Genomic DNA, 26054 nt, shown 5'->3' on the forward strand with positions numbered 1-26054 from the left:
CCAATCGGTCGAAACCGTCACTTAAGGTTATTGTCGAGGATAGTGGGGTAGCACCCGAAATAGCTTAGTTCCGTTTGTGTCGTGATATCTTCATTTGTACTAGGGAATTCTCGACACTCCGAGATCGGGAGGTTCAACCCCTCACCCTACTCATGTAAGCAAGGACACCCTAACGTGTCCTCGCAGCATGCGCTCTTTTCTCCTTTTCTTCAATCAATTCATCCTATCTTTTTGGATTGGTTCCCCTTGGTAGATTAGCCCCATTCTTGCATACAATGCCATACTGTATCAGCTAGCTGCGACAGATGGGGTGTGGGTCTTCCGGGCACGCACCGTGGGTGCCGGGAGCACGCACGGTGGACCAATCAGACGGCGAAGAAGTCGGAGGGAGCCCTCCCTCCTCTTAAGGCATTATGGATTAGGGGTCTTATACCCATAGGTTGACCGCTCATTCTGAAGGCAACCGCTCATTCTGACTCGGTTATGCACACAATTCTGCCAGGCATCCAGGCAGTAATGACCTCGGGGATCTTTTCCATGACAAAAACTCTCGCGACTTTACTAAAATGACCGTATGTTCCAGTATCAGCCGAATACAACTAAGCGGCAAAAGCTCCGGCCAATAAGGAGGTCAATTGCATCGACGTTCTCTGTCTTAATCTTCACCAAAAACGGTCATCTTAGATACGAACTCCCTGTTTTCGACAAATGGCTATTGATTAAACTAATTTGAAGATTTGAAAAGCAAGTAGATACTAGAGATCTGCATACATCTCAGCAAAAGTTCCTGATAAAAACATTTTTCTCCGCGATTTGGCCTGAAGCCACCAAGTCGAGCTCTTGGATTTCTTGAACAAACGGATTGAAAACAATTTCAAATATCCTCAAAATGGAAAGTGGTTTTCACATGAGCAGTAGTCCAGCCTTTCCAACGTGATGAATTGGTATCGGAACCATCAGGGCCAAAGGTGATTTCTTCTCCTTGTGCATCATCGTAAAGCTTGCCATGTTCCGCCACGGCTTTAGTTATGCCGTTATAATCCACATAAGCGGTGCCCGGGCGAGCAGCAATGGTATCAACAAGTTTCGCTCTGACTTCTGTTGAGAGTCGATTCTTAAGGTCGCCCATGGAGGGATGCCGACCCTGATGCTCGCCATATACATCTGCTCTGAAGGTCTTCGTATTGCCAGACATTGTCGGCTTTTCCAAGGTAGTATTATGGTCCGTTGACTGATTGTACAAATTTGTTATATGAGGTTCTTTGACTGTAGAAATTCCTCACAAAAATGGCTTTCGTAGGGCGGAAGTGAACCAATTTAAAGATAGAAGGGACGCCCGGATCCCGCTATCAGCAGACAGATTTCAATCAAGTGATTATCAGCCTAGACTTACAAGACCAACGTGGCCCAGGGTTTAGAAAACTTAAAACTGAAATCCGACCGTGTCGGATATGAATTGCGGGTAACAGATTAGTGGCGCGAGGCACTCTTCCACGATTACCTGTTCCACAGATCATTCATTTAGACAGAAGATACAGCCAATCTGGAGCGATGTAAACAGGCGTTCCATTTTCATGATTTCATGCGGTGAACGACCTAAAAAACTACCGGTTTGTCGTAAAGCTACTTCAGTAAATAGCATTTCAGGGCAGAGAGGAGCTCACTATGACGATCGATGTATATCTATATCTATATGCTGTTATGCTACGGTATATGAACCGATTTTTTACGAAAACCAACTAGGCACCTTTGATGTTTAAATTGGAAGGCCTAAGACCTAGGGGTTAAACTGGTCTAGATTATCGCGATAAGGGTCGTGACAAGACGTACCACGCATTCAAAGTCTCACTCCTTCTGGATGACGCCTGCACTCATCACAGGATTTCAAATAATGATTCGAGTGCATTATTTTAAGTGTCATGTCTAGATCCTGACCGGACAGAAACACGAACATAGCATAGTGTATTATTGGTAATAAGCTGCGTTGGTAATATGTGGCAAATGAACTAGCTAAGCGCATCTAGACCTCCCTTGCTAGTCGAGTCTGTCGTTCGATCGCCCGGCCTTTCTTTTTCGAAGAGCCTAACTCTCAATTACCAAGTCTAAAAAATCAATCCAAAGTTTAAGTGGGATGAACGTAGAGTGTACCGGAAAGTTGAACTTTTGGAAAGTGCTCGTCACGTCCAGAATGCAGCTCCCAATCGATGAATCTAGAGGGCAGTTAACCCAAGATTTCATGCTAAATAGTTCTGTTTGCCACTTAACATAATCATTACGATGACATTACGATGAGAGTTAAGATTACATGACATCATCCAAATCATCACCTTGCTCATGTCACCATGTGTAAATATACATATTCGCTGATGCCGTTCTGATCGATCTTTGCAATTCCTGAATGACCGTCAATTTCCACTATATTCACCAGGATCTTGATAAGGTATGAGGAAATTTTACATCACTACTCTTTTGTGTCTACAACCATGGTTGGGAGACTTACGTTGAATACAGCAGCTAAGTCCAAACCATGGGATTCAAAATTGGGCAATTGATGTAACCTATATTATAAAGATCCAAATGGGAATTAAAGGGCCAGTTCAATCTCCGTCCTTCTTGTCAGCTTAAGTAGCAGACAAGACGCACCGATCATGGACCCAGACCGGCGAGTCGCGAGACTCCAACTCTCCCATCATCTAATCTACTATTTGATATCCTTCTCTGTTGTGCTTTCCGCGTCATGGGCCGGCGCTATTGGACCTTCGAAGCAATGTGGCCGCGCCGTGGGAAATGCGCCTATTTCCCAAACCACATGCTCCGGCCAACGCTACGATTATTACGGCCTAGCAGCTTACGGTACGGTTCCATCTAATGCGACCGATCGATATGGAGATACCCTGGGTGGGTTTGGGAGTGCGGTGTTTTTCGACCAGTCATCTTGGAACAAGGGTCAGGATGGTTCCTACCACGGTATGATCTGGGCAATGCCTGATCGTGGTTGGTATGTTTCTTGGCTTACGGATGGGGCAATGAGAGCCAATTACTGATTACTCATGACTAGGAATACGAACGGCACTTTGAATTATCAATCGCGCATTCACAAATTTTCCATTCACCTATGTCTAGCCCCAGACGCCTCCGGCAGCCACCCGAGTCCGCCGAATATGAACTTGACATATCTCGACTCAGTCTTGTTAACCGGGCCTGACGGCGTTCCCACCACGAGCTTAGATGCGGATGCGACCGGATTTATATCCTACGACGGATTTCCTCCGCTGCCACGAGCCACCTATGACGGAGATGGCTTTGGCGGCCCCGGCCTAACTAACGTCCGAATTACGTTGGATTGCGAAGGCTTAGTGGTTGATTCCGACGGTGCTTTTTGGATCTCAGACGAATACGGCCCGTATATCTACAGGTTCTCAAAATACGGCAAAATGCTCCTTGCTATCGCGCCTCCGCCCGCGTTCCGTCCTCTACGGAATGGCACAGTCAGCTTCAGCGGAGCTGAGCCGCCAATGTTCGAACCGGATCGATTTCCTAGACCTCTCGATCCCACCGCTGGTCGAGCCAATAACCAAGGCCTCGAGGGTCTCACCATTTCCCCGGACGGACGTTTCCTATACGCTATGATGCAGTCAGCCATGAATCAAGAAGGGGGGCCAAAGAAAAAGACTCGACGACAGACCCGGATCCTGGAGTATGATATCTCAGATAAGAATTCCCCAACTCTGTCACATGAGTTTGTGGTTACGCTGCCTCCTTACGGCGATGAATCCAAAGCCGCCGTCCAGTCCGAAATCCATCGGCTATCCAATGGACAGCTCTTAATCCTCGCACGGGATTCGGGCTTTGGACGTGGAGCGGACGAGACTGAGTCAAAGTATCGTCATGTCGATGTTATTTCTACAACTGGGGCTACAAATCTTGCAGGAAAATGGGATTCAACTAATGGCTCTATTGCAAACGCCAAGGGGATTTTGGACCCAAATATCACGGCGGCGACTTACTGTCCGTTTTTGGATTTCAACTTGAACTCGGAACTCAAAAAGTTTGGGCTGCACAACGGTGGACCGAAAGATGACCGCCTCTTGAATGAGAAATGGGAGAGCCTTGCACTAGTTCCTCTGGGCCAGGAGGATTCGAATGCAAATCCAGAATACCTCCTGTTTAGCTTCAGCGACAATGACTTCATAACGCAAGAAGGTATGATCCTACATATTTAGCATAGCACTTTACACTTCGTGCACTGTTGGTGCAAGTCTTCATTTGGCTAATATTGTCTGGCACTAGGATATCAAAATTCTGGACGGTTTCGCTATTCCGACAAATCTGGCGAGGACATCGATACTCAGATTTTGGCATTCCTAGTTAGCCACGGGCAACATGCCGCCGCCATGCACAATGCTGAGCTGTAATTTGGTTATCTGCCGCGTAGGATATTGTCTCCTGTCATCGATATAGTCTCTTTGAAAATTTGTGTTTGGAAATCGTGGCTAACGCTGGGAAGACGCATCTCTATTTTATATTCAGGTTCAACCTATTTCCGAACGATAACGCTAGCAATTGACATTGTATATGGGAATCCAGAAATTCTGATCGTCCTCAGACTGGAATTCACCCTTTTAGTACTATCCGAACTTGTGAATATGGGATGAATAAGTTTTTTAACCATCTAATACTGATTTCATCTGAAGTCCAGCCATTAGGTGAGACTTCAATTCGCCAGTCGTTTGGAAGCCATCAAGCCAACCGATGTTGTGGTTTTTGGCATTAGAGATGATTGTTGGTGGTAGTGCGAAACCAGCGGTACTGATTGACTCGATTGTAGTCACCCACTCACGATTTCCAGGTTGTAGGACTACCCGGCGACCATAAAACTCAGCTCGCGTAACCACCTTCTGTGCTGATATAAGCCCCATCGCGAAACCAGTCTCGTCAAAATTGTATATATCATCAGATTGGATACCATTTTCATTAATCGTTTTTTCAACAGCTTTAAACCAATCAATAATGAACGCTGGGTTCTCGTTTTTCGCACGTTGATAATCATATCGTTTTGAAAAACGTGACTGTAGTTCTTCTCGGTGTTTAGTGAACTTGGTTACCCAGTTTTCTCCCACTGTTAATTGGGGGGGGTGGGTATTTCCACGGTCGGCCAGTAGAATATTAGCCATATCTCTCACATGAGAGGGCCTAGGCGCTGCACCACGCGAGTCCATAGAGAGAATCCACTGTACTAGTGAATTTTCTTCAAAACTAGTCAATTTATGACTATTCGCACGTGTATCAGCGCGTCATGATCGCCCTTTAAGGCGCGCGCGTAGTGTAGTGTATGAGACGTTATATCGTAATGCGGCTGCGCGTGTTGATTCAGCCTTTCCAGTTTGAATATCCTGGATAGCTAATAGGGTCCTGCCCTCATGATTAGCCAATCCTTGGCCTGATTGAGTGCGTGGTGGTGTCATAGTGGGTGGTTGAAGATGGTAGGTACGCGACGGGACGCGTTTTTTGATGGGGTTGACCGCCGGGGTGCAGGGTAGTTGACCGCTCAGTAGTGGATTACGTTATCCATCTTACGTGTTCGTGGACGTGCTGGGACTGAAGACTCCTGGGATAGCAATTGAGCTCGCTTTTGTTGCTAATAGCGGAGCCGTCGAGCGGCATTCTTCGCGGCCCTTGTTTTGTATGTCGTTGTAGGTCCTCTTCGACCCATTATGCTAGATTTTAAAGGGTGGCCAGGACAGCATAGGATGAGGTAGCATGGCTGGCCGTCATAAGTGTGTGAGGTGCGTTTGTCAACTTTTGACAGCGCAGTCCACCCCTGATGACACACCATGGACTGGATATATCATTTCTTGGCACTGAGCACAACAATCAGCGCTCACTGGCAGAAATATATGTGTGTGCACCGCGAATGGCAGTCAATGGATATAGATTGGTGTGTGTCATGATTAAATTGGATCATGATATCACATGTTGATGATTATGCGACTGTCTAGTTGTGAGAATACAAGTTTTGGATGCTTACTTCCTCCTGTTTACGCCTAGCACAACAGACAGAACCCCGGTCAGTAGAGGGAATGGCACGTGACTAGTCTGGGTTTTCGTCCGAGTTTCTATTGGCTGAGAGTATTTCATCTTTCCTGCCACCAATTTTCAATAATATGTAAAAAGAGAAATGGTTTTAGAGTCTGGCGGATGCGGGCCTTCTAATCATACTAAAATAATCTCCATCCGGGCGTTGTGGTGTTGTGGTCACCTGCCACAATTTGCCTGTTGGAAGGTGATGTTTCATGAGGAGCATTTGCCATATAAGGAGGGTTGGAGACCACGATGGATTCCGGTGATGTTTCCAGAACTGTCAGAACTGTTGATATTACAGATAGTGATATCACATTATACTTTGCCAAATTGATTTAAGGGTATTAGAAACCCTTTTATCTTATGGAATTATATATGTGTTAGCAGGTTGTATATCCAAATTCATATATCCAGTTATCATGCCATCAGATCGTAATTTATTGCAGTGATCATGTGTGGGCAGATATTTATGCATTGTTATCCTCAGAAGAAGGCACCACCACTGATTTAGTTGGTTACGTGGCCTAGAAAATCTTAGGAATTCTGGATCTAGTGGGAAGTGTAGTGTAGTGGACAGCTTTTTAATACTAGGTAGGACAAGTTCTATATTACGCAACCTAACGCTAGAGTAGCTGTGGTCACTAGCGGAATCGCAGTTTATTGCTGATTATAGAGCGGGCAAAGCTAGGTTTGCTACTGCACACTCATTGAGTGGTGTTTGTCGTGGAACGTTCGCTATAACTTAAGTAGGAAAACCTAAGCAAATCAAGGGAAGAAGGAGGGGGCTGATATAGAGCCTAAGGTTTAGAGATAATTGACTTAACCATAACACTCAGAAACCAGCAATATGTCTGCTTAACCAATACGTATCGAGATGCGAACTTTCTTGGATATCGTCAGATTGTGTCTTCGCGAGGATTCAAGGATATTAGAACGCGGTAATGAGAATGTCTTTAAAGTTAGAGACAATTTTGAAAAGACGACTGAATAAATATAAGCGTTTCCAACTTCAAGGTGAAAATATAAAGAAAATTTCCGAAATTGCACGCAAATATGTTGTCTGGGTACTGGGGTTTTAGTGCAGAACGAGCTGTTCTCCACCGTTCCTACTTAACTGGAAGGTTTTCCATTGCCCCATCGGAATGTCAACATTTGGCGCGAGAAGGGAGATGATACCTTGGTGAGTCACAACAATAATCTCTGGCTCTTCGGTGGTTGTTAATGATTCCAGGATTCGGTTTAACTCTTCCAAGATAACAGCCTTAAAATCCGGCAGTGGTGAGTTAGACCCTGACTTGATGTACCATTTTGGGTCTAGGTGATGGATTTGCGGTGCTATCTCTGGAAATTCATTTTCCAGCTTGCTGAGGGAAGAGCCTGTGTTCGCTGGGTAGTCGCTAATTTCCTGAAGATTGGCATATAAGACCAGCTTTACAGCTCGTCCACGATCCTCTGGAGAAAGGGCGGAGTTCAGTATTCGTGGAAATGCTGCGAGAGATGTCTGAATTGCTCTGCGCAGTGGACTCGAAACAATCGCACAAACAACGTTGGAATTATCTTTGATGAAACGTCTGCCCAATTCCTGCGCTTCGTACCAGCCTCTTTGGCTCAGAGGAGCGTCCGGGATGTTCAAATCAGAGCGTAGATTATGGAGACCTTCGGCGTGACGGACCAGATGAATCCTTCCCTGCATGGTCAAGATGAACTGCGAAAACTTCTGGACATCAAAGTCGGATTGGGCAGCAAGGAAAGCCGAGGTTGTTTCCACACATTTATTCGGTCCATAAGGCTTTGAGTGCCACATACGAGTTAATGATCATCATTTTATCCATGAACAGTAGATTACGCCATATCCAACTTAGGTAGATCAAAAACCTTACGTGAAAGTATTTGTAGGTTGCAGTTATGGCCGATCAGTATACGACCGAGTGGCTGTTCCCGCCCCTTTGGTTTGAAGCTCAGAGATATTATTTGGAGGACAGACAGACAGTTGCCACCGACAGCCTAAAAGCTTTCTTTCAATAAAATCCGACAAAAACATTCACATGATCTCGGTAAAAAATCCTCCAATACCACCGTTTGTGGGAGGTCACACGACCACCTATTCAACTGACCAACTCGGTTGCATGCAGCATAATCCAGACAACTCAATTTTAATTAAGCTTCTACTAGCTTATTAAATCTGACGCGAAAGGGTTGGCCATTGCATCGACGTTGAAGAGTTGCAAGAGGTACTTGAAATCGGCGCGCAGCTTCGCGAATCGATGGAATTTCTTTGTTCTGATGGGCTTGTATCGCGAGCTGAATCCTACCCTCTTGCTCAACAGAAGTTCTTGAATATTGACTGCGAATTGGAGGCATGGTAGGTTGTTGAATTGAGGAAGTTGACGCGGTGGGGCACGATCGCGATTTCTGACTCACTCGCTTGGGTGACTCACTCGCTTAGGGATTACGTTAACTATTAAAGTGGGAAAGCTCAAGGCAGCATGGTCGGTACAGACAGGTTGAGGCACGAAAGAGAGATAGCAGCAAAAGAGATAACTGGCAAAACAACCCAACAGCAATGCTGTCGTGGTATTTGTGATTTGAGGCTGCCCTCGAAACCTTAATTTTGTGGAGCATTCAATTCATGGATGTAACAAATTCATCTAGTTGATCCATGCGGCAAAATGTGTAAAATAAAGACAAAAACGGCGTTATCAAAAGTACGAAATGACGCACATATCCCAGTATTTGTGTAAGCTCTTGCTTCAGTAGTATCGGAGCCGTAGGGTCAGTGGGGCCTCCGGAGGGCGGCCTTCCCGAGCTATCTCATCTTCAGTTCCACTCTCTGCATCTGACCGACATATTCTCGGGTCGAAGTCTTGGCGCAGTCGATCATCTGCCAGACTCCAGCCTTGTGGAATATATGGCTGTTTGCGGCTAACTTGCGCACGAACCAAGAACTGCTAATGATATTTTTTGGTACTAGACGCCCAGAACATGTCGATTAGTTCGAAGGCACTAAAACTATGAATTGGCATCTTCAGGCTTACAAGACAACTTCCAACAAATAGACCGCCGATCACCGACAATGGAATCCACTCAGACGGCAACTGTTTTGTTCACCGATCAGGCGACACGCTGTTCGCAAAACATGTTTTCCATGTAAATCGAAGTCATACATTGGGTCTAGAGCATCGAACAGGCCTCGAGGCGTCATGATGGCAGCAAAGGTATCTCTCGTCCCGTTGTTCACTAGTATGTTTTGGGCAGGGTATAAACCTGCGAGATATAAATTCAGTCTGATGCTCTGTATATGAGATTGAGATTAAACATCAATCACAATCAAACTTAATTTAACCAATCTGGAATCCACAGGAACACACTGGTGTGGAACATCTGGCAGTCCACCGAGACCATTCACCATGCCCCATTCCTCCAATACTATCAACCCCGCCCGGGCCAGTTTCATCCAGGATCTAAAGGGGGCTGTCGGTTTAGAGGCTCTGAAAACCTTGGACCCAAATGCGACCGAGGTCCACAGCCCTCCCCCTGCAACCGGTTCCACGACCAGACTCGAGAGATACCCGTGCACCACGCAGAAGCCTATGCCTGCGACGATCGCCGGTATTACTAATGTCGCGGCCCTTCAAGTCGGCTACGGAAAGGTGATCCCTCGCTGGAAGACCGGATCGACGAAAACTGTCAACTTTGCCGCTTTTGAAAACGGATATCCAAAGCCAGAGCTCGCCTTTCTAGCAGCTACGAAGTTAAAGGAAGCCGCCGACGAATGGAATGCGCTGAAACTAGGCATTCAGCTTAACTGGGTTTATAAAATTGAGGATGCCGCGTTTGTTCTCTCCTACGCAAAGAACGACAACCCCGCGGTCCTTGCCGAGGCCTTCTTCCCTAATGATCTGGATTTGAATGTGTTGAATGTATACCCCGCCGCATTTGAGCCGGGAGCTGTGCAGTACTTGAAGAATATCTTCTTGCACGAGCTAGGTCATGTACTGGGATTCCGTCATGAGTTTGCCCCAGAATTGGAAAGCGACGAACAATCGGTGCAAATTGGTCCGCGCAACCCTACATCGGTAATGGCGTACGAATTCCCTCCCCAGTTGCAGCCTTCGGACATTGAGAACGCTAAAACTTTCTACCAATTCCCTGGGAAATATATTGGACAGGCACAAGGAGAACCAAAATGGGGATTGATGATTGTGGATTACGATGCAAACAACTAGTTTAAGGGAGTGGGGCAGGAGGGCTGGGAGAGTTTCAAACAGTCTCGGAAAGTATTGACCATTGCGCCTGTGGTGGGCTCAGTGACTTATCAGATATCGGCTAGTGAGCTTCTTGTCAACCAGAATGAATCCAACGCGCTTGTACAACAACATGAAACCATTTTCAAAATTGCTAAAATCATTCAAGAGCCTGCTTCTCTTGCATGAGGCAGATGTACTCCAGTTTGTGGGGTCTATCATAACTTTCATTATTTATGCCGGGATAAACAAAAGCTGACTGATTTGGAGGCAATTGATAAATTGCGGCCCCAGTGGAAGAAGGTTATGATTGAACTAAAACGGCACTGTAGGCAGTCAGGACGCCATTCGAAGCGCTGAAATTTTTTTTATTTATTGTTCGTCCTATGAATACACACATATTGAGACCTCAATTACTAGTAATTCTAATGTAAATGTGGGTAATTTGGGTGTCAAATTCGGATGCTGTGATAATTTATATTGTGGGGGTCGTTTTTTGTTTGGGTGGTTTTTTGTTGGGTGTCGGACCCTCCCAAGCGAAGGTCCAGTAATTTTGGTAAAAATTAGTTACGTGGGGCCGGTTACAGTGGCGTTCCATAAGTTTGAAACCCTCTGATCCTTACCGCCTATTTTTCCGCCTACAGCGTCAACGCCGATGTGCAAGAAATCTCCATATAGTCAATGCAAAGGATCGTGAAAAGTTTGCTTGAATTGAAGAGGTCTCTACTCCATAATCGACCACCTTTACCGTCAAAATATATTCTTGGGGGATGAAATTTTGACAATTGGTGGACCGGCAGAATATTATGTCATCCCAGAGATGGTTTCAAACTTATGGAACACCACTGTACATTGCATCAGTGAATCGGTCTTACACATACTTACTTCAAAGCTCGAATAACACAATTTCCTCGGAGCGAAGGTTGAGAGTCAGCTGAAATATATAGAAAAGCCGGTCAGTAGCTATGATGCCGTAGATCGAATTTTAATAGAATAACGCTCCTTATTACGTGTAGTTTCCTAGTCCCTCCCTAAGAGGCGGCTGAATTCTACTAAACTCCACACAGAATACTGGATAACCTAGTGTAAATAAATTTCGCATCTTTCGCGCTAGGATATGTACTGTAACCCTATTAACGTATTCGGTAAGCGAGTCGGCCATGTAAGCGAGTCGGCCACCGCCACCCGATTTCCACGACTAGGTGAGATTCAAGCACGTTTTCACCAACAAAACAATTGCATTTCTATATAAAACTAATTACTAGGCGGATTAGGACACCTAACCCTAGTATGCCCCCGAATATGACAATTAGAACACTGCGGTGGCGCGCGTACGCGTAGTCCAACTGCAGGAAGCCCTGGATCCCTAGTCACAGTATCTTGAGCTTCAAAGACCTGATTCTCCTGTAGAAATCGTTCCTGGCCCTCCTGAATAGAAAAACCCTCAGCAGCAGTAAGCTGCCTAGTAGACTTCTTCCGCTTTTGAAGCTGTTTCTCATGTACAGCTCGTAAATCGCGAATTTCTTGGCGCATAAGAACTGCCTCATTTAAAGCAATTTCATTGCTTTTAATGATTTTGTCCAATCGAACCTCTAATGAAGAGGTAGGACTTTGCGAGCCTTCCTGTACGCGTCTCTGAAGCTTTCTTTTCACTATAGATGCCTGCTTCTCGAGCTGCCTGGTGGTATAGGGTGTCTTGGGTACTGAATTGGTTGACCGACTGCCTGGTGGTGTTGGCGTATTCAGCTGAATATTAAGCTGGCTAAGCACCCTCTCTGGGTTATATGGAACTACCCAGTAGCAGAGAAACCACTGCAGATATTGCTAGTAGTATAGATCTCTGTACGCGCCTGAGGGAAAGCTTCAAGGAAGTCAAGCTTGTCGATATGATTAAACCCAAGGCGCATTCTCTTCTCCACTAGGTGTCCGTATGCACGCTTTAATTGTGAAAAACAGCCAACATCCAGAGGTTGCAGTAGATGCGAAGAATGAGCAGGCATACAGATAGGAATAATACTATTCTCACTGCATATCTGGTCGAATTGAGATGTTAGATGACTGCCATGGCCATCAAGAACTAGGAGGCGATATTTCCCAGTTGTACGGCCAGTAGTAGCAGGAATAAAGAGATTCTTAAGCCAGCGAAGGCTTATTTCATCACTAGTCCAGCCATTTGGACTAACTTCAATCCTCCAGTCGTGTGGTAGATTGCTCTGATACCAGGCCTCTATATGGACCTTTCCTTTGAAGATAATGCATGGTGGAAGGGCCCATCCAGAGGCACTAATACACTCAATAGAAGTAACCCATTCTCGATTCCCAGGCTGTACAAGAGGCGTTCTCCCATAGTAGTCAGCTCTAGTAACTACTCGAGCAGTAGCTACTAGGCCCATAGCAAAGCCAGTCTCATCAAAGTTGTAGATATCTTCAGGTACAATCCCATGCTGCATTACGGTAATTTGTACGCGATTAAACCACTCCTTTATAACTTTAGGGTCCTCACATTGAGCACGCCGATAGTCATATCGTCGAGAGAAGCATGTCTTTAGTTCATCACGTCGTTGGATGAAGTTGTATACCCATTTCTCTCCTACTGTTTGAAGAGGTGTGGTATTTCGCGCAGTAAGAAGAATATTGGCCATTTCTCGTATATGTGACGGCCGGGGAGGTGCTCCACGTTGAATAAGCGATAGGATCCATCGTACAAGCGATTCCTCTTCATTTTGACTCATTTTATGGGAGTTGGCGCGTGATTCATTGCGAAATGTCTTTCCACGTAATCGGTCTTGAAGAGTAGAGCGAGGTATATCATAAGTACGTGCTGCTTCACGAGTATTCGAAATTTCGTGCTTTTTTAAAGCTGAAATAGCAAGTAAGATTCCTCCTTCTTGCTCAGTTGAATTTCTTGACTTTGACGCGCTTTTGGAGGCATGGTTGGTGGTTGAATTGATTGAGGTTTCGACCGAGGCTAAAAACGCGTGACGTGGCCGACTCGCTTACATGGCCGACTCGCTTACCGAATACGTTAGTTGTTCATGTGACGGATGAACCTGGGAATAGCCTCGTCCCGTGGAAGGATGCCTGAGGCATAATATTGGGTCGTTTGCACAACGCGTTTGCTGGGGACTTAACCCCTCTTTTTCTGGCGGACTTTCTTTCTTTCTCCTTCCTTCTTCATCTTCGAGATTCTCGTCCTGTAGGCACCGAATGAATCTGTTTCTTTCGAACGGCCCGTAACAAGCAGCATATATTTAGAGCAAGCTACATCGGCAAATGAATTCATCATCATCATCATTGTAGTCGTAGAAACCCCGAATTTTAGTATGTTCTAGGTTGGCATTCATTTCATTATATTCCCAAGTTTGAACCTGACCAGACATTACTAAGTAGTATTTTTTGTGGTCAGAAAGTGGCCAGATTTTTTGATGGGTAAACCGCCAACCGCCGGTCGCATCCATCCCGGTCGCGCCCTACAAATCGAATTTAAGGTTTTTGGCCAATTAGGTTTTGATCGTACGAGCAATGTAGATGATTGCAGACGCTAAAATTGAAATGTGAGATGAAACATTTGCTCAATTTAGGACTTACCAAAATATGAATCTGATCGTACAAAGGAAATTGCGTGCAGTCAAGTCGAAAAAATCACTTGCAGTCAGGGTGGTGGGTCAAAATACTGCCCATATAATGTAAGGCCTCCGACCGCCCTGCAGTCAGCCTGACTGCACCGGTACTCTGGGATAAAAGAGCGTGATGCGGAATCTCTCCATTGAGAAGAACTTGGTCTGAAACGCGAGGGTCCAAGTAGTTAAATTGCTACAGAATGTGGTGCAGGTGCAATTGCTGTGACGAGCATGCACGCCGAACACCCAGTCGCCGACGTTCTATCTACAACGGATATCGTTGAGAGTTCCAGCCTCACCGTGCGAACTAGGCTGTGCAGCGGTGACAATTTCCCTTTACATCTCGCCTATGCCACCATCTTCAACAGCTTCCAGGGATTCGCTCTGGATCGTGTGTTCTAGATCTCACTCTGCCGGTCTTCGCCCATGGCCAACTTTACACTAGCTTACCTCGCGTCCGCTCTGCCTAGACATCCGCATTCTCCGAAATCCAATCAGGACACGCTTAATGTCGTTTATCACGAATTTTTACTTCCTCTCTGACTGTGAATTGAAACTCCATGCTAATTTATTCACCGCACCACGTAGCAGCGGCCTTCGGCCGCTGCCAATGCGACTCGTAAACTTATCACCTTGACGTCATCACGCCAAACCATCAGCCAGCCTCAATGACTGATTTATACCTGTCGCCGAATGTGGAGGGGTAATAAAAGGGCTACCCCGCCCTATCATGGAAACTCAAAACGGAATCAAGTCTTGACGTCAATCTAGGCTGTGACATGCTCTGGATGTTAATATGAAAGTAATGGGTTGATATATAAGCGCCGTAGCGACCCGATAGATTGCATCCTGTCAATACCCGCTATATTGATCAGTGTTAGTCGGTAATGTTTTCCCGAAGAAGCAAATCCCGTATATTTCTTGGGCTCAATGCCTTTGAAATGATTCTTGGTCTTGCGAGCCGTGGAATGGCGGAACCTGCATCGTGGATATCGTTCCAATCTGTGAGCATCTCTTGAGTCGAAAGTTCTAATCTAAGAGACAAATCTAAATCCCATCAAAGAGGCCTGACATCCACGCTCCTTTATTCAATGTGAATATCAACGACGAGAGCTTGGTCACACCAGGCTATATATTTGTGGCTCCGTACAGAACGGAACTCCCGGGACCTTACATATATACTACCGACGGGGTATGTATTTCACTTTTTCCAGTATTGAAACCTTCTCACACTCACCAGGATCTTGTCTGGAGTGGATCGGATGGTTCAACCACTGAGATTTTCCATGATCTGCACGTCTGCAATTATAGAGGGTCAGATCATCTTTGTTTCTTCCAAGGAACTCAAATCGAAGGCTATGCGCGGGGCCGAAATATGATAATCAATAACGACTATCAACCGACTACGGTGGTACAGAGTGGCCACGGACTGACTCTAAGCGACATGCACGAGCTAGAAGTCCTCGACGGAGAACGCATGTTGTTCACTGTCTACCAGCCACGGCCATACGATCTATCAGCCTACGGCATAAAGACCCCAAATGGCTGGGTCATGGATGGTTTTTTTCAGGAAGTCGATATTAAAAGTGGAGCGGTGCTCTTTGAGTGGGGATCTCTTGATCACGTTCCCCTTACGGAGACATACGTTTCTTTGGGGATCAATCCAGTCGTAGGCGATGGATTAAGCAATTCTACCGCTTGGGATTATTTCCACATAAACTCAGTCGACAAATCTTCACAAGGAGACTATCTTGTTTCCGCAAGACATACTAGCTGCATCTACAAAATTTCGGGTAAAGATGGCTCTGTGGTATGGCGACTAGGTGGTCTCAACTCTACCTTCAACATGGCCAGCTTCAATTTTTCTTCGCAACATGATGCGCGTTTTCACGAAGAAAATGACACACATACAGTGCTTTCGCTGTTCGATAACGGAAGTGATAACTACAGAAATACTTCACTCACATCGTCCGGCATGATCATCGCGATCGATCACCTAACCAACACCGCGACACTTGTCAAAAGATTCGAGGCTCCAGGACAAGGACTACGTTCTACAAGCCAGGGAAACACCCAATTACTGTCCACTGGAAATACATTCATTGGATGGGGAAGCAATCCATCCTTTTCAGAGCATACTGCAGATGGTACACCAGTCTACTTCGCCACCTTCAATGACGATGATTCGATGAATTACCGCGCATTCAAGTACAATTGGACAGCGACCCCATCCGATCCTCCAGCCCTTGCCGCCCAAGCTCCTTCATCAAATGGTGCAACCACATTTTGGGTGAGCTGGAATGGAGCGACCGATTACAGTCACTGGAACTTTTACGGGACCACTTCCGCATCCGATGAATTTGCGCTATTGGCTACAGTCGGCAAGCAGGGCTTCCAGACTACCTACACGAGCCCTAACTTCCATCCTCTAGCATTTGCGGAATCAGTTGCTGTTGATGGTTCAAGTATGAGAAATTCGTCGGTGACGGGATCCTTTCCTTAACGTTGTCCCAGTAGGAAATAAAGTATAAGATATACTAGGCTGAAATGGGTGTCCTTGGCAATCTCTATAATTGCACTTGACTTGTCCAATCCGAATGGAGTAAATGCTAGCTTCTGGGATCCAGTTTACCATTCAACTGTTCTAACTCAGAGGTATTATTGATTATTCCCGTTATTTCTGAGAGTGTTCCACAGGATATATACACAATGCGATGTCCAAGTTGATTTCTAATCAACTTGCTTTTCCGTATAGAGAGTGCTAGGAATAATTTCGACACAGCAGATTTGTTCCTGATCTATACCAGTCTCTTTCCACAATAGTGACCTGTCGATCGGAGAGACTGATATTACAATCAGGAGCAGGATGATTCAGCAGAAGCCCAATCTCCTACCTGTTGTGGAAGATGTATGGAGAGAAGAGGAACAGGACACTGAAGCGCTATAGTACGCTCAGATGGGGCATCTGAACGGCGGAGACTTGAGGGTGGTTCTCCGGCAGACCGGCACTCCATAATCAGAAGAGGAACTCCCGTGCAAGATGGCGACATCTGCACTCATCGAGAATATTTGAAATGATCCATTCGGACATTGTGGAAATGCCGATCACCCAGGGTGGCTCCAGGTGCTTGATCATCTTTACTGACGATGATCCTCGTGGTCCGTGGGCATACGCCATGAGATGGAAGCAAGATGCGCCCCAAAACTTTGGACATACTTATGCATGGGTACACCGACAGTTTGGCGCCCAGATCACAAGGTTCCTCGGTGACAACGGGAGAGAATCCAGTCCAGGAGTTGAGTTCGATACCTCGCCACCATACTGCAAAGGGCAGAATTATCGCGCCGAACGCAGGAATCGCACTATCCGGGAGTCCTGATCGTTGCGAAACTTCCTCCTTCCTGGTGGACCGAACTTTTAAACACGGTAGTCTATTTGAAGCTGCGAGCTCCAGCATCAATGCTACAGAGAATGACACCATATGAAGTCATTTACCGTACGCTGCCCTCGCTGTTGCATCTATGACGGATTGGCTACCGTGCATGTGTGTTGATATCAACCCATTTGCGAGTTTTGGCGAAGTCTAATCGCCATACTCAGTGTAGTGGGGAGACCCCCTCCCCTTACTACATGGTGCCATCCATGCTATGTGACATAGCCGGCAGTATACGGTGGCGCGATAGCTATTTCTAGAATACACCTTCTTACACCTCCCCGACCTGACCCGTACATTTGTGTTTCTCGGTATTCCCTGATTGCTACGCGTGTGTTTTGTGGTGGTTTTTCTGCTGAATTGACCCGCACGTCTCAGCGCGTGCTGCCATCGAGCGTTACCCTCTTCATTAGGTAGTAGCTGAGTAGGACTTCCAGCGGACCACCTTCGTGGTTTTATACGAGTAGGCTTTTACCTAACGGTCGGATCTCCCTATATTTTGTAAAATGTGCCGGTTTAGGCCGCACTCTGGACAACGAGGCTGAAGACACCCCCCGGCCCAACTTGGTTGACGGATTGGGGGTCAATCTAATTATAAAGACGCTTAACTAGCGAGTAGTAATAACTGTTGTGATATATCATATCGTATCAGAATCAATTCCTAACCTCACGGAATTGCCAGCTTTGATTGAAAATCAATCTGGAGGTCGCATGTGTATATAAACCCTCAAGTTTTCTGTCCAGAAAGAAAAAGAAGCAATCTTCCTCTGAATTGCAACAGTATTAAGTCGCAGCAGACAGACAGAATATGACACATTCCAAGCTGCTCAAATTTAAGAACTCATGTATTGATCAAGGGGCGACAAGGGTCATTATTATATGCCATATGACTGTGTGAAATAGATAGGGGACGCATGTGTAATAACCGAGCAAGTCTGCGCGTTGCTAGCCGCGGTACCAGATACGCTGATCAACCAACAAGATGTAGGAGCCAGGCCAGAATCCGCCGTCGCTAAAGCTCCAGGGAGCTGGGATCAGTATTATGTAGGAGCTGGGTTATCACCGACGACGATAAACACTCCTGGGCGTGTGTGACCGCCGGCACTAGATCGACGGAGGATCTTTTAGGTGATATTCCGCATATATCATGAGGGAACATAGATATATGTCGAAGACGTAAGTGGCTGGCTTTCGAGGTCCTGAATAGCCTCAGGTTACTCTGTCCAGCGATAAGACCTTTATAAAGCTAGCTACCCGTTACACGCAGCTGCCGCGACTTCTTGCGCCGCCGTAGCGTATGCTTTGGAAGCCCCTGCGACACGCGATCCATTTGCTGGTTTGCAGTCCATCCACTTCATATGCATTGAGAACATTAATAGGGCCGTAAGCGAACAAGAACTAAATACTCTCAAACTTTACTAGCGGAAGTTCTATAGTCACAAGAATTTTAATAACGGCATTTCTGTTCAGTAGAATTTTGAGCATCCTTTCCTATTCTGATTTGATGATACAAATGGTACAGTAAAATCACTACGGCTTTGCTTTCGTAAAGTCCAACTTGGAGAAAGGTACACGTACGTGGAGAATTTGCGATCAGTTAAGTCGGAAAGGACGCAACAGAACAGAGCACACAGAAACTCAACATCAAGACGTACATCTTGCGTATAAATCGAGCTCAGAGCAAATAACCTGAAGTTTTCCGTGGTCACTGGGGTACGTAATCCACAATAGGAGTCGTAGATAGCATAGTGCCTACCGGCAGGCGATAAAATTGCTGTGTAGCATCAATGTCCGATTGCTGAAGTTCTGGCAGCTCTTTGCGATAATTCATTACCGAAAGTGGATTTTCCTCGCCAATTTGTACCGCATTGCCTTCGAAACGCTTAGGTTGGGGTCCATAGCTAACTCATGTCTGAGTCCCAAGACATGACCCAATTCATGTGTAAGAACTTTCCAAAGGCTTTTTCTGAAATCGGGTCGAAAGGCAAGGCTATAGACATAGAGGAAGTTGAGGCCTTTGCGATTTGGGAAGTAGGCACTAACTAGCAAGCACATTTCCCTTATCACCACCATGGAGAGGACAAAGTTTGCGTCTTTTGCTAGGGCGACAAATTCAAAATTTACCCCAACGTCTGCCTTGTTCCATGCTTCAGCAGCCTGCTTAAGGTGTGCTGCAGCATGCGTCGCATCTGCTGGAGAGTCATATCCCATTTGCCAAGCAGTCCACTTAACCACGGAACCAGGCTCCCAGCGTGGAATTTCAGATTCCAACCCAACCATGATGGCGGCTGGGTCGGACTTTAGGTTCCGGGGAACTGACTCTTGCGTGATACACACAGGAGACAATGGGAGGGGCTCTGTATCAGTTGACACTGCCGAAATTCTGGAGTCCTCGACAGTTGTCAGAGCTTCGGGTCCAAGATGTTGTGCGGTCAACTGGAGAAGAGCCTCTCGGGTAGTTGAAGCGTCTGGGGCCATGATTGAGCCTGGGTAAGGTGTGCCACACCAATTTTCAGGAAGTTGAGCCAGAACAGTGAATTGATTTGTCGCCAGTGCCTTTTAGGTGAAAAGGTACCTAGAGTTGTTTTATCGTAGCCTACGATAGTAATATCCACAGAGATCGCGTTTAGGAAAAGACTAAGGGATACGATCTCAGAAGAAGAGGATAAGGACGAGAGCAGTGAAGACGAAAGTGATTATGAGATTAATTTGCTAGTAGTTGAGACACAGACACGTATATCTAGTAGAGTTCGGAAACGCTCGAGGCTTCTGGATAGTTATAAGGTTGATCTATAATTATCTACGAATAATTTTACAATATAGCTACATTCCGCATTAGTCAATTCGTTTTACTTCTAACTATTCTTAGTCTGTATTCAGAATACAAAAAATCTTAAAAGATACAGCAAAAAGCTACATAACTAATGCAAGTGACTTTTTTGAGTATATTTGCTGTTTTTAAATCAGTCCATAGGCGGCCTATGGGCTATGACGAGGTCTAGTCACATAGCATGGATGGCACCCATGTAGTAAGGGGAGGGGTCTCTCCCACTACCCACTACAATATTTTATTTCTTCAGTATTACTCCTACTTTCTAGCAGCACTATTCACTAGTGAGAGTACTTAGAACGACTCTGGTTTCCTAGTGCGGCTTTGATTTTCTGGCACTACTCCGATTTCCCTGCACTTCTCCCACTTTCTAGCACTACTCCTGTTACGGGTTAGAACCCGCTTCTCACTATATGGCCTTGCCATATAGCCCGCTCTTGAAGAATGTGTATATGATGGTTGTATATTGTGTGTGGGTCTTGTTGAGATTCCAGGATAAGGTACCGAATTGATGCCCCATTCCCGACCTCTGTCGGCATGCCTGTCCAGGGAAACCGGAGGCACTGAGCTTGATATGCGCTTCAAGCGCTCTTGCCACCATTATATTTGGTCAAATCAGTGAGCTAGCCAGTGAACAGTGAAAGAGTTCATTCAAACTATCTGGGCCAGCTAGAGAGTAGGAAGGAAGAGAAAAAGGCCGAGTGGGTGGAGAAGTGAGTGGAGTGGGCCTTGGTGGGACCCACCGCCCTGGACACACCACTGCCTACCATTTTCTCAAGCAATATTCTCCATTCGGGAGATCTTCATGGAAGAACCCCGATCGAGACCGATTATGAGGGATTTACTTCTGTCAGGGGCCTGCCGCCGGTTCAGGGATAAATACCCCCAAAATCGCGTGCAGACAGTTCAACACAACACAGTCAAGTCAAAAGTTCTGCCAATTCATGAAGGCCGATCTGTCTAACAGGCCATCACTCTATATTCAGTGCTTCGTCGTAACCCATCTCAACCGATCTGTGGGTCTCGGTCCCGGTTATGCCCTGAAACGAACGAAGTGAGAGAAAGGGTATTAATCAACACGGATGTGCGTGCATGCGAGACGTTGCAAAAAGAGTGGCTTGATCATATATGGTCTGTTCTTCCACGCTCGTCGCTAATTCGCCCGATGTGGTTCCACTCTTTGCCTTCTTTTACGCTTAGCCTGGCTTGGGGTTATAGGGTTTTGTCTGCATCAATCTGTATCTTCTCCTATTATGATTGCTTCGTATTATGCAACTTCCTTGTCTTTTCACTGTGACGCTCTCCACTCTATTGCCACACATGCCTCTCGAGATTTGCTTCTTTCCTCCCCATACATACCGGCCCCCTCCACAGTTCTCATGCTGCTCCTTAACGCTTACTTTGTCACTCTACCATAATGCTCGCTCTCCGGCTCTGTAATAGTTGTGGCCGTCGTGTGCGTCTATCTACAACTATCCAACCACCAAGGTGTCCTGTTTGTCGTTTATCAAATTTGCCCTCCGTTCTCCAAACCCGCCTCTGCTTAGGATGCCATCATCCAATTCCTACTGACTGGCCCCATCCTCGTTGTACAAATTGTCTATCTGCAGTCTTCCGCGCCCAATTATTCTCCTTGTTTTGATTGTGGTAACAACTTCCCTGCTCGCCCTGGCGTCGTCCGTTGCTTGACTTGTAGATCCAGAAGGTCCGCCGCGCCACCTCCTGTCGACTTCGGTCCCATCTTTTCAACATCATTCAACCCTGCCGCTAATTCATTCCAGAGGCTTGATCTCCCACAAATAAAACGCCACAGACCTGACTGTCACGTCCCAGAATCCTCAAGTCTTCAAATCAGTACGACTTGCAATGCATACTTTGTGATCGACCGTGCTGTTGGTTTTCTGCGCCAAGAGCATAAATCCCGCGTAAATGCTTCGGAGGCGTTCCCTTCTCCTATTTCTCCATCCCGCATCCGTCTTTCTGTAGCTCGCTTTGAGAAGAGTCTCCAACTTGCAAGCCGAGATCTTATATGTGCTGCTTGCGGCAAGCTTGTCCCTAGCACTGATATACGGCGGATTCTTGATAACGATCCTATCCTCCACCCATTAGAAAGGTTACTCGATGACTGCGGCTGGTGTGAAGGCTACTGGAACTTGTGCTCTGTATGCCACGCTGCACTTCTCCGAGGGTCGCCTCCAAAATTCTCTGCCAAAAACAATGTGAATGTGACTCTATGCCAGCACTACCCCGATGTCCTCAAAGATCTTACTCTCACCGAGGAATGTCTCATCGCCAAGCCCCACCCCGTGGGAGTGATATACTTGCACAATCCAAATAAAAATGCGGCCAGTGATTCGAAAACATGCTTACATCATTTCATGTTGCGGCCATTAGTCATCATTGGGGCTTTCTGTCATTGGTCCATTTGGTTTCGGACGCATTTCCGCTTCATACGAAACATTTGAACACGACTTTTCACTTTTAAATCCTATTTTCCTTTGCTTTCGTTTCAGGGCTGATGCGCGCAACGCGCGCGTCTTCCAGTATAGATACAGGTCTAACCCTAATGCATGAGTAGTGCGTATCAGAGTGACAGGACAATACCATCAGTACAGGAGATCCAACAGGCTACTAGGGTACATGTCAGTATTTGGGCACAATCTACTTTGGATGGCGAATTTATCAGAGGATCTACGGACAAAAGCAAGAGATCATGAAAGATGATGAATTGCGTCAAGAAGAGAAGAAATGAGGGACATGGCTCTGCGCTGCCTCTTACCCACCAAACAAGGAAGCCAAACACTGCATCTCGCGTATAACTTTAGCAAGCTCTGGTCGACGAAAATTCAAGGTGCACTAAATTGACCACTGACCTCTATCACGGCGTTCAACATATCCTGAGATGAATGGAGCTGGCGCAAGAGGCAACCCAAAGTGGACCCGCATCTCAACGAACAGTTAAAGGAACTGGGAATTGACTCGATTGTACAGTGGAATTCGGTTATTCAATTTTAACCTTGCATTCTTGCGATTTAATTACAGTACTAGTTAACTAGCTACGCAACGGCTCCGGTCTGGCAGATTGAGAGCACTACCACGGGATAGAGAAACTAGGAAAACAGTACGGGGTAGTACAGTACATTACATTAGTCGAAAACAATCTCATCCCAAAGGTCATTGGAAAATCGACTTCGAAGCTCGTCAAGGCCCCAGCCGTGAGGCTGGCCGATCCTTTGCAGCGCAGTACGGAACTCATCGATCTGCGAGAGATACGCTACGTTTTTCAAATACTTGCGCGCATCCTGTCCCTTCAATTGAAGACCATCCCATTCCTTGGCCCAATGAGGGCGGACGTTCAGATTGTCCCCGTATGACATCCACATGTCGGCAACTTTTTGGATAAAATTCATCCACTGATCATCCGCCACAGCGTCAGGGATAGTGAGCACCTCAATGCTAGCGGTACCTAGCCTATTACCTCGCTGAGGCGCCATGATCACGTCACTGCCTCCCATAATACGCAGTTCAAGTGTCAGCCGCATCGGTGAGGATGGGTCATCTTTGCTTTCAGCCTGTTGGTAGACCAGCTTGATGACATCCCACCATGCTTGTTGGACGATGGAGAAGTCAGGCTTGGTGGGATCGTCCTTGCGGGGCGGTATCGGAATCTGGAACTCAGTATCCCTAACCCTCATATTTTGTATACCACGTCGGAAATGCAGCGCATTAGGTAGAGCCGTTATTATGGTCGGTGAGCTATCCTCGCCACTGGCTGGGGGAGGGCGGCCATTCCGTTTGTAGCCAGCAGCTGTGCTCTGTTGTCTTTTTGTGAGCAACTCTACTTTCTTAGACATGGAGTCAGACGCATTCCTTACTGCCAATATCCCGGTAGAGCGTTAAAGAGAGGGACGGTAGTGATAACCCCCCCAGCCAGCCTTGAATCCATTGCAGGAAAGTTTGCGCCTCATCCGGATACTCTTCAGCTCCAGTAGGATCCGACGTGGCGTTCCAGGTATTTACCCAAGCTTTACGCTGGTAGGTGAACCAAAACCATTCAGAGTAATAGTGATTTTCTGCACGGCTGTCAAACTCTATCTTGGCATCCGCAAGTTTCTTTGATGCATCATTTGAGTGGAACCAGTCGGATTGGAGGGCAATTGGAATATCATCCTTGTTAATTGGGGGGATAGCCAGACCGATGTCGACTTTAAGGGGTTTCATTACTGCGTATGTCATAGCATCGAGCTCGAAGGTTATGTGCGTCACCACTCCAAGGAGCCCGAAAGCGCCAGCGGAAGCTTTGATGTCAACTTGGTCGTCGACTGTTCGAAAATCTCCGTTACAATCCACGTACTCAACGCTCTGGACATAGTCAGAGACCGTTTTGTGAGCATATCCGGCGCCGTGACAGATCGGGCCATTGACGCCACCGATTGTGACCTCGACAAGAATGACATCGACTGGCAAGCTCCAAGCGTCATTCTCAATCGCCCAGCGCCGAAAATCCTCGTTAGTCACGGATACGCCAACGCGACACAGTCTTTTGCCTTCATTATTTTCCTCTTTAAGCTCAATAGTTCTCAACTGATTGCCGTTGGAGGAGTTGAATTGCCCCGGGAGAACGCTGATTATGTCAGGAATAGTCGTAGCTTGATGAAGGTCAAGTAGGGAGATGAATATCTCATTGTCTTCCGAGAAAATATTGCTCCAACTGTGCCGGTAGCCGCCGCAACGGACTCGGAGGTCATGTTGCTTCGCGTAACGGACAATCTGCTGCACACCGTATACAGTTGTAGGAACACATGTGCACCGCGGGGTATTCTTGACCGTCTGACCCCAGTTTTCGAACTCAACACCTGTAACCACCACCTGCGTTACAGTTGTCAGCATTAAGGGAAAACAGCGGCAGTGTGTAGCAAATTACCTTCATGGCCTTAGTTTGCTCCTCATCTTCCCAAAACTCCGGTAGCTCTTGGATATAACGGTGCCTCGGTGGGAATCTGTATTTGATTGCCTCCTTGATTTGCAAGGCACAGATAAACAAGTTCTTGAGTACAGACCACAAGGAAAAGTGGCGCTTGACAGGGCCGGGATGGCCAGAAACTTCGAAGTCATGGTTGCGAACCGCGTCGTCCGCCGGCTTGCCCTCGATGAAGGCAGTAATCTGCTTCTTCAGAGTAGGATCGCCTATGCTTTTAAGTGACTTTTTGAACCCCAATGTGTTCCGAAATGCCCTGAGGAATCCGCGAAGTTGAACCTCTGGGTTGAACTCCTTTTCGATCACAGGAATAAGGACTTCATTTTTCAGAGTGCCGTAATCCACTAGGTTGTATTTTCTGGCAAAACGGTTTTCAATATTTTCGACGATGTCATTCAGAATGTGGTTCCGCTCGAGCTCACTCGGCCTGGGGCCGTTCAGACGTGGTGAACTCATAACTTCTTGCACTGGTTCCACGAAGTGCTCGTTCACTTAGTCGCAAGTGTTTAATGCTAATGAAGGAGGTTTTGGCGTTAGCTTAGTAGATACCTAGATCACAAATTTTTCTCTGTAGCGTTCGAGGAGATCGAAAGCTATCTAGGACTGTGGGTAGTTGGAACGGTAGATTGCCCAGGCTATCCTAGATTGAATGTTTGGCCAAGGGTGAGATGCTCGACGGAAGCGACGGAAGATAGGGAAATGGATTCTTTAAATCATTTGGAAGATAGACAATGGGTGGTGGAACCTGATAACTCACTCCGTCATTTAGCTGTGAACTCCTTAGGCGGCTTGCAGTTACAAAGTGCATCTGGTCCTGGAAATTGAATGACGAGTCATCAAAGCAAATAAAACTACAGACGATTTTGC

General features: G+C 46.4%; 8 protein-coding genes across 8 annotated transcripts; 4 read left to right on the forward strand and 4 right to left on the reverse strand.

Moving 5' to 3' along the window:
- Window positions 1-874: 874 nt before the first annotated feature.
- N7532_000911 (uncharacterized protein) lies at window positions 875-1195 on the reverse strand (the record flags this gene model as incomplete). Its single annotated transcript, XM_056613405.1, has 1 exon — window positions 875-1195. One exon carries the CDS (start codon window positions 1193-1195, stop codon window positions 875-877), a length of 321 nt encoding a protein of 106 aa, XP_056478446.1.
- A 1453-nt stretch (window positions 1196-2648) lies between these two features.
- On the forward strand, window positions 2649-4415 carry N7532_000912 (esterase-like activity of phytase family protein; the record flags this gene model as incomplete). Its single annotated transcript, XM_056613406.1, has 3 exons — window positions 2649-2998; window positions 3059-4203; window positions 4291-4415. The coding sequence occupies 3 exons, from the start codon at window positions 2649-2651 to the stop codon at window positions 4413-4415; spliced, it is 1620 nt and encodes a 539-aa protein (XP_056478447.1).
- A 2741-nt stretch (window positions 4416-7156) lies between these two features.
- N7532_000913 (phosphoglycerate mutase family protein) lies at window positions 7157-7774 on the reverse strand (the record flags this gene model as incomplete). The annotated part of the gene is made up of 1 exon (XM_056613407.1): window positions 7157-7774. One exon carries the CDS (start codon window positions 7772-7774, stop codon window positions 7157-7159), a length of 618 nt encoding a protein of 205 aa, XP_056478448.1.
- Window positions 7775-9488: 1714 nt separating this feature from the next.
- On the forward strand, window positions 9489-10307 carry N7532_000914 (uncharacterized protein; the record flags this gene model as incomplete). Its single annotated transcript, XM_056613408.1, has 1 exon — window positions 9489-10307. One exon carries the CDS (start codon window positions 9489-9491, stop codon window positions 10305-10307), a length of 819 nt encoding a protein of 272 aa, XP_056478449.1.
- Window positions 10308-14886: 4579 nt separating this feature from the next.
- On the forward strand, window positions 14887-16448 carry N7532_000915 (arylsulfotransferase family protein; the record flags this gene model as incomplete). The annotated part of the gene is made up of 3 exons (XM_056613409.1): window positions 14887-14949; window positions 15009-15137; window positions 15186-16448. 3 exons carry the CDS (start codon window positions 14887-14889, stop codon window positions 16446-16448), a joined length of 1455 nt encoding a protein of 484 aa, XP_056478450.1.
- Window positions 16449-17019: 571 nt separating this feature from the next.
- N7532_000916 (uncharacterized protein) lies at window positions 17020-17325 on the forward strand (the record flags this gene model as incomplete). Its single annotated transcript, XM_056613410.1, has 1 exon — window positions 17020-17325. The coding sequence occupies one exon, from the start codon at window positions 17020-17022 to the stop codon at window positions 17323-17325; it is 306 nt and encodes a 101-aa protein (XP_056478451.1).
- Window positions 17326-19209: 1884 nt separating this feature from the next.
- On the reverse strand, window positions 19210-19857 carry N7532_000917 (uncharacterized protein; the record flags this gene model as incomplete). Its single annotated transcript, XM_056613411.1, has 1 exon — window positions 19210-19857. One exon carries the CDS (start codon window positions 19855-19857, stop codon window positions 19210-19212), a length of 648 nt encoding a protein of 215 aa, XP_056478452.1.
- A 3498-nt stretch (window positions 19858-23355) lies between these two features.
- Window positions 23356-25643, reverse strand: N7532_000918 (uncharacterized protein; the record flags this gene model as incomplete). Its single annotated transcript, XM_056613412.1, has 3 exons — window positions 23356-24017; window positions 24085-25078; window positions 25134-25643. The coding sequence occupies 3 exons, from the start codon at window positions 25641-25643 to the stop codon at window positions 23356-23358; spliced, it is 2166 nt and encodes a 721-aa protein (XP_056478453.1).
- Between the last annotated feature and the right edge of the window lie 411 nt (window positions 25644-26054).

The sequence above is a fragment of the Penicillium argentinense genome (assembly GCF_028826775.1).
Source record: "Penicillium argentinense strain IBT 30761 chromosome Unknown utg000002l_segment0_segment0, whole genome shotgun sequence".
In the NCBI taxonomy this organism is placed as follows: domain Eukaryota; kingdom Fungi; phylum Ascomycota; class Eurotiomycetes; order Eurotiales; family Aspergillaceae; genus Penicillium; species Penicillium argentinense.